Consider the following 15,491-nt stretch of genomic DNA (forward strand, 5'->3'; position numbering starts at 1 on the left):
ATTATTATTATTATTTTGAGTTACTTTTAATTTTAAAGAAAATATCTTAGCAATTTAAAATTTAAAATAAAAACAAATTTTGATTTGATAAAATTCCAAGGTTGAGGTTTATGTCTTGATGACTTGGTGAACAATTGTTAACGGAATTTGATTTGAGTAAGCATTTGATTGTTTCTTCCGGTGGCTCATGTTGGATTCCGTTGAAAGAGTCTTTCTTCGACGGCTGATTAACGAGTTTAATTATCATTAAAATATTTCTCAATGGAAAGAAAGTTCGTCATCATTACTTTTCACTTTCAAGAATCAATAACAAAGTGTTAGCTACAGTATGTTGTCGCTCAGAGTTTAATACATTTGATTTTCATAAAAATATTATAATTAAAAAAATAAATTTTTAATAAAATAAAATTAAAAATATTATAATCATATTTTATATATAAATTATTTATTATAATTCATATTAATACGAAAATATAAAATATATATTTTTAATTTTTTTATAATTTTTATTAAATTTTAAATTATTTTATTTTTATATCTTTTATTAATATCATATTTTAAATTTTCAAATTTAAATGATCCAAATCAAACAAAACAATTTGTTGCTGCTAGCTCAACTCCTCGAACTAACGAAGTACAGAATGAATCCACCCAAAGGGCAAAGAGAGGGTCACATTTCATAAGCTGTCTTTGAACTGGACACCAATTCCAGCCCCTGGCTGGCCTAATTTTTGTGTTCCTGCTCATTTACCACATTACTAGCATTTTCAATTCCCTACTATCAAGGAAATAAAAATCAAAATTAAAAATAACAATAGATGCGGCCGAAAGGGGCAGGAAGGATATAACCTTATTTGCCTCCGCCGTGCCCTGCTCATGTCGGATGTTAGTTACATTCGAAACCACTTAGCTTTATCTCATTTTTATCTATAATAAGTAAAGTTTGTCGATATACTTTTGTGGATTGCAGATTGATTTACTTCTTAAACATATGAAAAAAAAATTACGTAAACTAATTTTCGAAGGTTCATGAAATAAGTATATGTGAATTAATTTTAGAAATTCAAATTAATATTGGAGTAAATAATTTTAAATTTTTTAATATTTTTATAAATCATATTAATTTTTTAATTATTTTTAATATATTCCACGCAAGTATGTCGACAAAGTATTGGATTCTTTCACTGTAGAGACAGCTAGCAGTCTAACCAAATCAAGGACAAATAAAGAGATGGAGAACAGAAGCTAAAATCGACGTAGGAAAAGCGTGTCCGTAAGAGTGGCATTCCATGTAATTTCAACAAAAAGGAAGCCCATTATCGAGAACTGAAACTCCATGTAAGCGAAAGGAAAGAGAGTGATTGATTTCATAATTCATTACGTGTGAGGGCTCAGTCAACCACAATTTCTCGTTTCTCTCGTAATTTAAGAAAAACCCTTTTATTTCTCTTTCATTATAGCAGTTGACAGTTTAGAAAATCACCTTCTTTTGTTGGTATCAACCATGGAAGATCGTAAGGAGGTGAGTTCTTATCTTTTTCTTTTTTTTTTCAAAGTGTTAAAGCTTTGGAGAGTTTATGTTTTTGTATATAAGAACTCTTGGAGATGAAGTTCAGTGGTTATAATAATCAGTTTGGAGTTTTATAGATCGAGAAGTTTTATCATTTTCTCCTTTTCTTTGCAACCAAACGAAGTTCAGCCATGGATGTGTTTCAGTAGCTTTTTTTCTTTCTTTTTTTTTTATATGTATGTGGGGTTACACTTTCTGTTAACCTTTCCATTCTCAACTCTCAAAAGGTGTTTGGGAGGTAAGAAAACTTTCAAAAGGTGAAGTTCCTTTTTATTTTTTACATATTTTTCTTTTCCTTTGCCTTTATCTCTCTCAGACATTGAACAGACAAAGCTGTGCCATGTCCTTTTTCATCTGAATTAAGTTAACCCCTTTTCCTTAAATGAAAAAACTATGTTTATATCACTATATAGATATATTCTTTAAGTTTATTCCACGGAAAAATCGATAATTGTAGAGTTAAAAAGAAAAAAAAAAAAGGACCAGGGGCATTATATAAGTATTTTATTTTATTTTTTGAAGTTTGTGGTTGATTTTGTAACAGTGGTTCAGATTTTAGCCTTAAAAAATTGGAAACAAAGCATTGATACTATTGTTGTGACCAAATTTGAGAGGGAACAATTCATTCTATTTTCGACCAATTGTAGTTAATGATTGTTGGCTTACTTTGTTGAAGTTAAAACAAGCATTGATGCTATTGCTAAGGTTGAGTTAATTAATATGTTGTTTTGGGTCTTAAATTGATATAGAAAAATGCTCCTTGGCTATCAGTGCCACAATTTGGGGACTGGGACCAGAAGGGAGAGCTGCCAGATTACTCGCTTGACTTCTCAAAGGTTAGGGAAATAAGGAAGCAGAACAAGAGGGAAGTTTCAAGAGCTAGTCTTGGAAATGAAGAAGATTTCATTAACCCAGCTGCCACCAGTGTTAGCAGCACTGCTCCTAGTGATGATCACCACCATTATCCTCAGAACCACCACTCTCCAACTGTAAGATTCCCTTCCACTAACTTTCCAAATGCTTTATTCATTGAACTCTAAATATAGCTTTTCTTTTCTTGGTTGGTAGCTTTAAATGGGGACAATGCCTTAGGAAAGAAGAATATAAAGCTATAAACTTTGGTGGCAATGGCATGCATGTGGTAGGGTGGTGGGGAAGTTGCTTAGTTGGACAATTTAATCTTTTCTTTGATGTTTGCCAGCAATTAATCTGTAGCATATAACTTGGTCCTTTGATAAAACCCAATTAGGTTTTGATTGTGGCAGCAGGATTCATTTGGTTGACCTAGTTGTAGGAATAATTTTCCAATTCCTTTATCTTTGTGGTCAACAAATTAAAGATAAGAACGTTGAAGATAGTAAATCAATGATATCATGTTGATTTCTAATCTGCACTTTGGTCTAGATATTCATATACTTTTCTCGCTTTGACAAATTTGTGATGAGCATATCTTTAGGAGCATGTGGTTCTGTTTCGCTGATGACAGAAATCAACTACCAAATGAACATTTAGAATCTTTTTACAAAGAAACTGATCTTAATTATGATAAGGGTACATATAACTTCCAGACCTGGTATCAGTTGAGCCTGCTGACAACAGTCTCGTGACTCTGAATGCTTATGGGGTCTGATAGTGGTGCAACATCATCCATGTCGCGAATGTTTTTAATGGTTTATCTCTATGAATGAGTGATGGAGATGGATGACAAAAGACTGGGAAAGTGCTTATGATAACTCAAAAACTAACATATGATCTATGTTAGACCTTCCCTAGGTCACACGTAAGTGCATGTGGTGCACATGCAACAGGTTGTTTTGTCCATGTAATGTACATCCATGGCAGTGGGCAATTGACTCGTTCTCTGTTGGAAAGAATTTATTCCTTCTGCAAAAAGGAGAAAAAGAAAAAAAATGCTTGGCATGTTGTGCTCTGTTGTTGATTAATTAATTTGACATAATTTGTTCTATTTTGGAACTTTTTTTGATGCACTGAATCGATCACAGAACTTTCTCTATTGTTGATTAATTAATTTTTTAATCTTTTATCTTTTTTGCTTTTAATTGCAACAATCCTGGAATGGTGGTTTTCATTTCAGCTCATTACCTCATTGCTTTTTAATTTTCTTGACAGACAAGGAGGAGTTTCTTCAGCTACTTCAACTGCTGCGTCAAGAACTGATTCTGAAGAACACTCTTTTTCCCTTCTATGTTTTTGTTTTCTGATCTTTTTTTTTTCTTCTGCTTCTCTTCAGATGGCAAAAGATAATATGCTTATTAAATTTGGTGATGATTTATGTATCTCAACGTCCTCTTTTCTTGAGTACTACATCATGAAAACTACTGATGTAATTTGAACGAAGACTAATGAAGTAAAGGTGGAGTTGAAGTCTTGAAATGCGAATTCTAGAAATAATTGGGAGATTACAGATTAGGTTGATATCCCGGTGATATGACATGAACGAAAATTTGCTTGGAAAAATGGTGGTAATGTGGCTTAACCATGAGCGGGAATGGGAACCAATTCTTGTGCCCATGGCTGCAATACCTTCCTTCCACTCTGGTCCATTCCTTTGCAGCTTAATGGTGATAAGACAGGCAGCTTAATCCGTTGAAAACAGAAATAATTAATTTTAAACTAATCATTCCCTGATTCCATCCAAAATCAAAAAAGTTATGACGATCTGTCAGATCATATCGTGCCGCTAATAGCTTATTTGTTCTGCATCCTGCATTTAGCATCTTGCGAAGGTTAACATCAAACAAGGACTATTAAGGATGGAATTGAATTATTAAAGTCATCAATGCCAATTCTCTCAGAAGTTCACAAAATTTTTCCGACTGGTTCTATTGCACTTTGGTCTTATTCTAGGTTTCGAGTAGAATACTATTGTAAGAAGGCAAAAACATGCAATGAGCAGATCAGAGCAAAGGAGCTTGACAACAAAATGGCTTAATTACACACCAAGCTGTCTCTTCTACCTAATTTACAGCACTGGCAGCTGACAGTTTGTGAACAAGATGACTTCTTCAAACGTGGACAAACTGAAGAGTTCCACAATGACTCCATTTTCCTGTAATCACACTTTCTTGATAATCTGAACGACATCTTCATCCTCGAGTTCGTGATCCTGGGACAAAATGCATGATTTATCCAAAGACATTGGCAGGCATAGAACAAAAAGAAGAAAAGAGTAGAGACAATGGGATGGTCGGAGAGGGGATGTTAAGCTGATTGATAGAGAAATTAGATATTTAGAACAAACCTTGCCAACTCTTTGGGGCTTGTGTTTCACGCTTGATCCCCATACAAGTGCACTGTAAGATTTGTCCGGATATAAGAACTTACTACTTGGAAATTTAAATTTAGATTCTAAATATGGCAAAAGAGTAAAAGAAAATAGTATCTAAAAATATCAATTCCAATAGAAAAGTACAAATAATCTTCTGTGGCTGTATATTTCACTTGTCAAGAAACCAGGGACTTGCAACAAACAAACTGTTGGTTTAACATTAGACAAATCTAAATCACTGGACAAACTCAAAGACAATTGCAAACATAAGCTATGGTCTTAAGTTTTGGACCTGTCCTGCCCCAAAACAATGCAAGCAAACAGCATGGGGCTTATGCTAGGTCTTCCGCATTCCATTCCTTACAGATTGTTAAAATACGGCCAAAATCATAAAGCTGTAAACTTAACCATCCTTGTGATTTTATACATTGCTAGATTTACTGAACAAGGTAAAGGGAGAAAGAACAAGCAAATCCATTTAGAAGCTAATAGTTCAAAATAAGAAAACAACCGAGATGACACACTGCTACTTGGAGCTTTATTTTAGGCACATTAAAATTCTAACATTATCATGAGATTTTCCTTTCTACTGGACGAAATTGGTTGGAATTAGCTTATCTTTGAGAATAAGCAGGGTATTCAGAAAAAAGTATAAGCGAGCATGCAAATATATATGATTTTTTAGTTTTTTTTCTCCCCTTGCACTGTCAAATGAAATCTCAGGGCAGACTTCTAAAACACCTTGCATCTGCAAGTGTACAAATAAAGAAAATAGCTATAATGGGATGCCATACTGCAATAGAATTTGGAGTAAAACACTTACTACTTAAATTGTTTAAGCATGTCTTTATGGATTCGGGTGCAGAAGTCTTCAACTGTCCTCTTCTTTGATGACAGGATAACAGGATCTTCATAGTCTGGATTCATCCCCTTCGGCTTCGTATATATTCGAGTTAAATCAAGATATTCCCATATCATATCCAGGAGACCATCTAGGTTCCACTCCAGGTGAGCACTGCAGAGTAGCCAGGCAAAGAAATTATACAAAAATTTAGATCACCATAAAAGGCCAAGTAGATGATCAGGCAAAGATAGAAATAGCCATCATCATGAATCACACCAAGAAAATGTAGTTGCTGTAAACCACTCAATCACAAGGAAATTCAATAGGAGTATGATAGACATTACGGGGCACAATCAGAAAACCAAGCATAGGCTAGTCATTATAATTTATTTTTAAGCTGTTAGCATTGGTTGAAACTGGAAGTACTATGGCCCTATAATCAGTGTTTGATGCCACCCTAGTCCAGGCAAGGAACAGCACAACTATCCTCATCTTTAAGTTATCTGAAAAGCTACACAGCCATTGTGCAGTCACTGTCTGAAGGTTTCTGATAGCTTTGTTGGTTTTTGTTTGACCTAAATACCGTTTGTTCCTATCTCCTGTGTGCTTGTTATAAAACACTTTAGCAGCTCTAAAGGAACAACTATTGTCTGAAGTCTAAATTACAACATCAAAATTTTCGATTCAATCTTAGAACTCACATGCTTAAATGAAGCAGATTCTTATATACTAACTTTGATGAAAAAGGTGTTAGCAAGGGAAGACCTGGACAAATTCCCAAAGGATCAAGGGAAAAATTACCTGACTGGGCAGTAATGAGGAAGCTTATCCAAAATCTCCAGCTCTTCAAGTGTAATCTGATCAATCTTGTTCAGGACATAGATGCAAGGCATATATATCCTACTGCCCTCAATGACATCAATTAGATCATCAGCAGTTGCATCATACCTCAGAGTGATATCAGCATTGTGAATTCTGTATTCGCTACATATTGCCTTTACAGTTTCAAGGTCCAGGTGAGTATTTGCCACTGTGGTGGTGAAGTTAATACCACCCTTGTCTTTCTTTCTGAATGTCAAATTAGGTGGTTCCTTGTTCAACCTGTCCCCATAAAACAAACAAATAGTTAGACATTATAACAAGCAGAGATATAAAAAGCCATGAAAAGTTACCAAGTCTCAGAAAGCAAGTATTGCTACAAATGGGATTTAGATCCTCTTCAGTGAATTGTAGACTCTAGTCTATTTCCATTTTATTTTGCCACATCAGACATCCACTAAAAACTTGTGATTGTTTGGTGCTTAATAATTACTACATTTTCCAGTGCACTGGCAAGGAGTCAAACCACTATAAAGATGCAGCTCAAGACAGGTAGAAAAAAGACATGGGATGGTCCAACATGTGTATCATATCAATTAATTAAAACAATCAATATTTACAAGGAAAAACCTTAGTATCTACGAAACTTTACATATCCAATATTACTCCCTCTAAACAATAAATGACGCCACTACATTGAAAGTTGCAGCAAGTAACCCATGTTCTACTAAATTTGAATGAAGTCAGCATTACTACCTGGAACTATTTTGACATAAACATTACTGTATAAAACTAGAAGTCCTTCCAGATAAACTCTTAACAGCATTGCAGAAACCATGTCAAGATAAGGGTGCTATAGGCATGCACATTTCCTGTCATTTAATGTGTATATATGCACATTGAAGTATATGCTACCAAATTTATATCATGGCATGTGATCGGTTTAAATTTGGCAAACTCTGATAAGTGCCACATATTAGTTGTTGGGGAAAACTAGAACCAAGGATGTAGATAGACAGTAAGAAGCTAAGAAACTGAAACTTGCTTTGCTTATAAAGAAAAAATACCCTTAGATTCCACATTGATAGCACTTCAATAACAAGCAAGATTAGTGAAGTTATGAATGGCTAAGAATACATACAGGCATGCAAATGCAAAAGAGGCCAAAATAACATCCAAGGTGAAGCAACCAGGAGGCAACAGAAAGTTACCAATGTTACCTTATGCCAAATCCTTCAAGCTCTTTCTCAATAAGACGCTTGTGAGTTATTGGTTTTATTGCATCAAGAACGATTAGTATACAATTGCATGTCCTAGCAGTGCTGATGACCTGTATAACAATGGCATTCCTTCAAAATACTTGCAACCATGGATGAACATGAGGAGAAAGATGAGAAACCAGCAGCATCTAGATTAAAAAGCAATTATGATATAGGCCAAAACAATTTTCATAAAAGGTTTGACCTAGAATTATACCAAAATGATTGTAATTCTATGAATTAATAACATCATGTCTAAAAATAAAATGATTGAAGATTTCCACTCTGCTAAAGTGCATAATCTTTCATGATACCAGTACTTTAGAAGGCATAGCATAAACATGAAAAAATTTACCATTCTAAGTTGAAAAATTAAATTTAAAAGATAAGCATACAAGTAATAATAGCATGTATAGCAGATTAACAGAATAAAAACCAAAACTAAATAAAACACTATACAGTAGAAATGAATGATTAACATAGATTCATTTATATAGCAACTATAATTATGGTTAAGCATTTTCTAATGTAATATTATTGATCAAGCACAAGCAATTTAAAAAATGCCAAAAGAAGCCCATAAGTTATTTGTTATATCAGCCAAAACTAATAGTGTTTACCTGTCTTCCTCTACCTTTTCCATCTTTAGCACCCTCAATAATACCAGGGAGATCCAATAACTGCAAATCATAAGAACAGAGGCATTAAAACTAGACTTTATCTTCAAGACGAAGCATATCTCAACAAGTAATTTCAGCATCATGATGCAGCACGAGGGAAACAAAGGATCAGTCATAAAACTTAATTAACTTAAAGAATATATTTCACAATATGACCATTAAATCTATGCAAATCTTGATAATTTAAAATTATAGAATATCTAAACACAACTACAGAAACAGTATAAGGGCAAGAATGAACCACCACATCTTGCTTTATGTTCTACTGTACATCCCGTCCAAGGGTAAATAGTATGCAGAGCAAAAGGGAAACATCAATTATTCAAACACTATTAACGAAATTTAATCAACCATTACTGCAGCAAAACTACACATTCAAATTAAACTTTTTTAAATAAAATAGTACCTGGATTTTAGCCCCTCTATACATGATGACACCAGGGATACAAGTTAATGTAGTGAATTCGTAAGAAGCAACCTACAAACCACAAAGAATACAAGTTTATCAATTTTCAGAAGATCCTGGGCAATATTTTGGCAGAAACTTCAAGAGAGAACATGTTATACTTAGCCCTCCGGTCCCCAACAAAATTTAAGAAAAATAAAAAATTATGCTAAACATTCTTTTCAATCAGTTAAAGAGAAATGACAGCATGATCAAAGACCAGTAAGACCAGACAAACTAATGACTTTATACGCAATGTCAACTATGGAAGTTACATTACTGGCACACAGGGAGAGTGTTAGAAACAGATACATGTCTAACACGGTATGTTCAATTCTTTCCAAGTTTTTTTTTCCATATATTTGGATTGTCAAACTTCCATACCCATGTCTACCTGATATGAGTTGGACATGGGTAATTGAAGGTAAATGAAGAGTCGAAGCAACATAATATACTTCACACTTTCAACCATACTCAATTTCTCAGCTTTTCAGACTGGGTTAACCCCATTCCCTTCCAGAATTAGTAAATCTTTAATGTTTCAAAATGTAATTTTGGTAGAGAAGAGATGCAACAGGGTTTAGAAATCTTTTGCAAAGAATAAAAACAATTTTTAAAACAAAATCAAACTCTAGCATTTGTGAAACAGAACATAACCAAGGTGGCATTTGCGCCATTATGACATCAAAAACCGCCATTCATACCTCTGAAAATGTCCCAGTCAACTTGTTAAGAAGAGTAGACTTCCCCACTGAAGGGAAACCTACTAGACCAACTCTTGCATCTCCACTTTTTGTAACATCAAAACCTTCACCAGCACCACCTCCTCCTTTTGATGAAGGTGTAAGAAGTTCTCTTCGTAGCTTTGCAAGTTTAGCCTAGTACCAAATGACAAGTAACACATAAATCATTTCCATCAATGAATATGAACACCAACAAAAAAAAATGCAAATCACAGCGCTTATGACAACGCAATAACATAGAATTCCACAAATGAACCAAAACAAAACCCCAAAGTTAAAAAGCACATATTTACCTTGAGCAAGCCTAGATGATGAGCTGTTGCTTTGTTCTTTTGAGTCCTTGCCATCTGTAAAAAAACAAAAGGGCAACATTTAAGGAATAAAGTTGTGAAATTTTAGAAAATAAAAACAACAAAATTATTAATAAGACTCCCTCATCCATCAATTAATTTCCATTAAAAATGTATTAAAATGAATACACCAATAAAATCTAAAAACTTAAAACATTTCAAATATGAGATTCATTTTTTTCCAACATATTAACCCCAAAAACTAAGAACAATTTGATCCTTAAATAATAATTCAAAGCTAAATATTTTAAATAAAGAAAAAAAAAGAGCAATTGGAAGCTATCCTCATTTTTTCCTGGAAAATCAATTAAATGAGTTCGAGTTTATATTAAAATTTTGAGCAACTACAAGCCTTAAGAAAAAGAGAAGTAAAAAAAATATAAAGAGATAAATTAATTTCGAATTATCAGTGATTATGAGCCGAACGGAACTGAGAGATTGCTCAACGAACTAAAAGTAATATATAAAAATAAAGGAGAAAAAAGCTAACCTCATCTTCGATGTCTTTGATCTTTTGCATGACAGTCGCCATTGTTGCAGAAGAAGAGATAGTAACTAAGATGAAGATTATCGGACGACGGCGGCGATTGTTCTGTAACGTGTTCGTTTGTGTTTCTCGGAGGAGGAAGAAGAAGATACGAGAGAAATTGAAGGTAGTAGCACAATAGGGCTTAGATTTTGCGTCACACAACCGGGCTCTGGACTAATACAAATAGATTGCAAGTTAATGTGGCCTGGCCGTTGTTGTTTTCCATTGGGCCAATCACAAAGATCCCGTGGTGAGTCAATTGGGCCAATTATTTTTTTGGGCCACATGATCCCATTACTTATCAAATTGCGCTAATATTATTGGAATAAATCAAAATTCAAGTTAGATCAACAATGGGAGAATGAATTTAGAGTTCATATATTATTAGTGATGACGAGTCAAGATGGTTTTTCTCGTCCCAATTCCGATTTGAATTTATAAAATATATATTTTTATTTTGATTATGTTTCAATATTAAAATATAATTTTTTTATATCATACTCATATATATATATATATAATCATAATCGATTTGACATGAAATTAATTTAATAATTTTAATTTAATATAATATTTATAAATATTATTTTTAATATAAATTATTTATTAATTATATATAAATATAAAATTTTTATTAAATTAATTTTTTAAATTAAAATATTAAATAATAATTTTATTAATATAATATATATAATTAAATAAATAATAAAAAATATATATTAGGTTGGGATGAATTCACACAAAATCTGACTCTAATCCGATTAACCTTTTTTTTTTATAAATTTAATCTAATTTAAAATTTGATTTTTTTAAATAATCTTATAAGATTACATCGGATCAAAACCCGATGGATTTAAGTATATTTACCATCCTGTGTATTATCACAGAATGGGACATGTATTGCCTTGTTCATAAATTATGTTCAACTCTAAAATGAAGATGAAAATGAATCCATGTCAAGCCTCAAACCACAATTACTCAGAACTTGAATGCTAAACTGATATATATATATATATTAGAACAAGCTAGTGGCACTGACACATGACCCTTCAAGTTGTGTGGAGCCGGACAAAACAAGTCTCATTTCGTAAGCAATTAAAGCAGTGGCCCTACGACAAACATTATAACAAAGAATGAGCCTCTGGTTGCTGACTTTGACTGTCCTTTTGCTTAACCATAACAAATGACAGCAGTATCTAGCTAGCAAGATTCCGGATAAGAGCGGCCGTTGAGCTCGGTTTGCAAGTTTGTATTTGTGAGGAATTGGGGACTATGAATTTTGAGCCATACCTTGTTTACTTTAGAGAGATGTAAAGGATGGAGGAAATGAGGCTCACCAAATTACAGCCAGGCGCGCTAGGGGAGATTTGGTTCTATCTTGGATTAGATGTCTGGGTGTGGGCTGTTGCTTGTGATTCCTTATCTCTTCTTCCCGCTGGATATTACATCATAACACACAACTTCATGATTCTTGTGGGGTTGTGTGGGGTTGTGGGCTTGGCCAGATTGGCTAACTGCCATTAAGACCCAACCATCCCACATGCATCTCCTATTTCTTTTACTTTTCTCTATTTATAACCCCATACATCCCCATGGCACAGGAGGAAAGGAGAGAAGGGGGAGAAAGAGAGGTTTCAATCTTTAGAAACTAAAGATTTCCTTTCTTGATTTCTTGCAAAAAAAAGAAAGCTGACTCACTAACTCCGTTCCCAATTTCTAGTTTTGAGTATATGAGAAGACATGGAAGTGGCTGTTGAGCTAGAAGATGATCTGTTTTTTGCTGACTTAAGCAAGCAAATCTCTCTGCTAATCATGGATGATGATGATGAGGACGCAGTTGCTACATGCCCTTCAGTTTCTTTCCAGGTTTTTAACCATCTACTTACTTTTCTTTCACAGCAAACAACATGGTATATCTCTTTCATTTTCTGGTATCAACTTCCCAGGTTCATGGTTGTCAAAATTTTCAGACATTCTCCGGAGCAAATTATCCAATAGCACAATCTCCATATGTTGAACACCAAATCTGCAGAAGAGAAAGCAGCAAAGGCACAGGAGTTTTTATCCCAAGGTCATCACAGCCAAGAAGGAAGCATAAGCAAGGAAGATACAGTTCATTGAGCACAAAGTCTAACAGGCAGCATGATAACAGTACAAAAAAGGTTTCTCAAGCATCTTACAACAATTCATTTAACCCAAGGAAATAACTACTAATCCCCTTTGTCGACAGCTGCTGAAGGCAAGGCAGGTTTAAGGATTTTATAGTTCTGTACATTAGAGAATAATTGATTCTGCTCCTAGTAGTGGGTCATGAAGACCTTGACCAAAGGGTCTGCCTCCTTAAATCATGGAAATGTATGGTAATTGTTATATAAGTGTGATATAGTAAAAAATATGTACTTGTAATTTGATTTTATATATTAATTTAGATAATTTTTTTTCTTTCTTTTCTCATTTTATTTGGCCAAAGCATTGAATATCCAATTATGCAACCTTCGACAAAGAGGCATTTTCTCAAGTCACAAACTTGATTCATATAAAATTCCATAAAAGGATGTTAGTGCTAAAATTTTAATCCATAAAGCTATATGATTTTTAGTTTCTGCTGAACTCCTTCGTTGTGAAGTCTGCAGATTTGCACAAATTTAAAACATGAGAAAGAATGAACAAGAGGAAATATTTTAATCAAAGCCATGGACCATTGGTTGTATCAAGGCACTGCCGTTTCCACATTCATGCACATATTCAACCATTTTAGCTAGAAAATTTGACTCCACCAACATAAATAATGAATATTCTTGTCCATCTGTATTATTGGCAGCATTTGTGAGAAAAGATATAGTATTGTTGTTTGCAGACAGATGAACACCACATTCAAAGCTTGTTTCCTTACCCTAGTATTATTGTGTAGATATCAGTGAATCAATATGAAAGTTGCCTGCAGATTTTCATTCAAGCTGTGTAGAATCATGACCAAATAAGTGGGGGACCTTCTGTCCTGTATAATGGTAATGTGTATTCGCAGAAATCTTGATAGCTTGTTGAGCATCAGACATTTCTGCAATTCCAACAAGATAAAAAGTACGTGTAAATGATAAAAGCTTTTATGATTTTTTCAGATTGTGGAAAGTCCAGCCTTTTCTTGCTAGTCTTGGCAATGGAAGTCTTTTCTTAACTTTCAAGTATCCTTCAAGTCTTCATTGCTCGAATTCTTTTCATATCCATTTTTCATGTTGCATTCACTTTCCTGTTCCCATACTGGCAAAACTCCACATATGCCACATGATCTTTCATTTCTTTGACAAAGACCGTATCTCTGTGTGTGTGTCTATATATATATATATATATATATATATATGAAGTTAAGTGGTACTTAAAACCAAGAATAATATGATTAGATCGATGGTTAATCTTTTTCTCCTTAATAATCATGAGGTCATGCGCTTGAAAATTAAGGGTTTCCTCGTGTCACGGACCATGAAAAGAAAGATCATGAGAAAGTTTGAAACTTTAAAGGCTAATTTAATGGTAGAGTATTTGGCTATGATTTTCTTTATTCTTTATTATGATTTTCTTTGTTCTTTATTATGTGTCGAAATCTATTACTCCCTTGATAACTTGTATGATCTGTATTCTATGTGAATTATTGAAGGAAAATCATGAATCTTATTGTGGGTTCCACATATTAGTTCACCATATCTCAAACACCCAATCAAGGACAAGAGCCTTGCTTAAAAGTGAAAAGACCAATTGGCACATGCAGACCAGCTCAGTATTGAAAATAGTCCGAAAGTGACGTAGTATTTGAACTTGCCTCTCAAAGATAAAGCTCTCTATGCCATTGCAGCTAGGCTGTTACTTCAAGACTTCCAGGTCTAGTCATCTCAAAAGGATTGACATGAAGCCACTATCTGAAATTCTTTCAAACTGGAATTGATGCCTTGGGACTTTTCAGTCATGGCATCAGATTTTTTTTTTAATGTGGGGCCTCGGATCAGTGAGGAACTTTTTAAAGTGATACAAACTATAAAGTCAAGATTGGAAGATCCAGATGAATAGATTTAGAATCCGCCAAGGAACAGTACAAATGAGTAAATCTTGCCATTTGAAACAGTATGGCATGGAGAAGATTTCTAGCCTTTTTTCTTTTTTATTGCATGTGCAACTTGTGTGCCAAAGATTGAATATTCCAGGTGGTAACATAATCACTACTGTTCTAGTTTTTGTCTAGCAATAAGAAAATCTTACAAGATTAAAATCTAGATTTTAACTCCAATTTTGGAGAGTTTGATCTCATCTTCCAACTTATTTATCAAGAGATCACACAGGACAAGGAATGATTCGTTCCCTGTGTATCCATTAAACATGCACTATCACCATTGGATAGCTGACAAACCAACAGTTAGATGAGGTCATAAGTTAGCCAAGCAGATATGCTTTTGGGATTCAGGTCAGCTGGCGTTTGAACATGGAAGATAGGCAGATGAGGCAGCAAAGGCCAACCCAAATTACCCAATTTGATCACTCATATAAGTTTGCAGGAGCAGCCGAAGCTCAAAAGAAACTAAAATTGAGAACCACATGATCAAGCCAGACCAATGGTATCCCTCGAGAGGAGACTGAAAGCCAACAGAAGCGTCATTGTAGATATGAAGCCAAGAGGGAGAAAATTCAGTCCAAAATAATCTGTCTGAAATCTGACCGGACAAAAAATCCAAATCTAATTTGATATGTCTGGTATCTGACTTGACAAAATCCAAAGCAGTAACTAAAAATGTGCCAACAGATTAAAATATAAATGATCTAAACTCGAACAATGGAAACTTAATTTAATCAGAAAAAAAAAAAGGATATTTTTAATTTTTTAAAAAATTTTATATAAATTGCCACTTTGCGTTGCCAATGTTTTGTAAAAGATAAATTGAAAGACAAATAGCTAAAAGATGCTTTCATTCTCTTGTAT

The 15,491-nt window shown here is 33.9% G+C and overlaps 3 protein-coding genes across 4 annotated transcripts; 2 read left to right on the forward strand and 1 right to left on the reverse strand.

Annotated features, from left to right (window-relative positions):
- Positions 1-1,365: 1,365 nt before the first annotated feature.
- Positions 1,366-3,964, forward strand: LOC149516339 (uncharacterized). Its single transcript, XM_089766362.1, has 3 exons — positions 1,366-1,522; positions 2,320-2,559; positions 3,701-3,964. Exons 1-3 carry the CDS (start codon positions 1,505-1,507, stop codon positions 3,746-3,748), a joined length of 306 nt encoding a protein of 101 aa, XP_089622488.1. The 5' UTR covers positions 1,366-1,504; the 3' UTR covers positions 3,749-3,964.
- Positions 3,965-4,324: 360 nt separating this feature from the next.
- LOC111291722 (GTP-binding protein-like protein) lies at positions 4,325-10,685 on the reverse strand. The gene is made up of 10 exons (XM_022883649.2): positions 10,490-10,685; positions 9,943-9,996; positions 9,611-9,784; positions 8,868-8,939; positions 8,402-8,461; positions 7,743-7,852; positions 6,505-6,804; positions 5,683-5,874; positions 4,833-4,884; positions 4,325-4,697 (listed from the first exon to the last, which is right to left on the reverse strand). The coding sequence occupies exons 1-10, from the start codon at positions 10,529-10,531 to the stop codon at positions 4,647-4,649; spliced, it is 1,107 nt and encodes a 368-aa protein (XP_022739384.2). The 5' UTR covers positions 10,532-10,685; the 3' UTR covers positions 4,325-4,646.
- Positions 10,686-11,819: 1,134 nt separating this feature from the next.
- LOC111292387 (uncharacterized) lies at positions 11,820-12,982 on the forward strand. 2 transcript variants are annotated; one of them, XM_089766363.1, is made up of 2 exons: positions 11,820-12,394; positions 12,475-12,982. In XM_089766363.1, the coding sequence occupies exons 1-2, from the start codon at positions 12,269-12,271 to the stop codon at positions 12,733-12,735; spliced, it is 387 nt and encodes a 128-aa protein (XP_089622489.1). In that variant the 5' UTR covers positions 11,820-12,268; the 3' UTR covers positions 12,736-12,982. The 2 variants fall into 2 exon arrangements, with proteins under 2 accessions (XP_089622489.1, XP_022740496.2); XM_022884761.2 differs by having other exon boundaries at positions 11,827-12,394; positions 12,499-12,982.
- The last annotated feature ends 2,509 nt before the right edge of the window (positions 12,983-15,491 follow it).

Source organism: Durio zibethinus, chromosome 10 (assembly GCF_047325235.1).
Source record: "Durio zibethinus cultivar Kanyao isolate XHJ-2024 chromosome 10, ASM4732523v1, whole genome shotgun sequence".
Taxonomy (NCBI): domain Eukaryota; kingdom Viridiplantae; phylum Streptophyta; class Magnoliopsida; order Malvales; family Malvaceae; genus Durio; species Durio zibethinus.

Excerpts from the sequence above, each read along its gene's own strand:
- LOC149516339 (XM_089766362.1), top strand. Across the intron at positions 2,560-3,700 it reads AGAACCACCACTCTCCAACT|ACAAGGAGGAGTTTCTTCAG; the intron begins GTAAGATTCCCT and ends TTTTCTTGACAG.
- LOC111291722 (XM_022883649.2), bottom strand. The coding sequence starts at position 10,531 with ATGGCGACTGTCATGCAAAAGATCAAAGACATCGAAGATGAG. Across the intron at positions 9,997-10,489 it reads TCAAAGACATCGAAGATGAG|ATGGCAAGGACTCAAAAGAA; the intron begins GTTAGCTTTTTT and ends GTTTTTTTACAG. Across the intron at positions 4,698-4,832 it reads AGCCCCAAAGAGTTGGCAAG|GATCACGAACTCGAGGATGA; the intron begins GTTTGTTCTAAA and ends ATTTTGTCCCAG.
- LOC111292387 (XM_089766363.1), top strand. The coding sequence starts at position 12,269 with ATGGAAGTGGCTGTTGAGCTAGAAGATGATCTGTTTTTTGCTGACTTA. Across the intron at positions 12,395-12,474 it reads GCCCTTCAGTTTCTTTCCAG|GTTCATGGTTGTCAAAATTT; the intron begins GTTTTTAACCAT and ends TCAACTTCCCAG.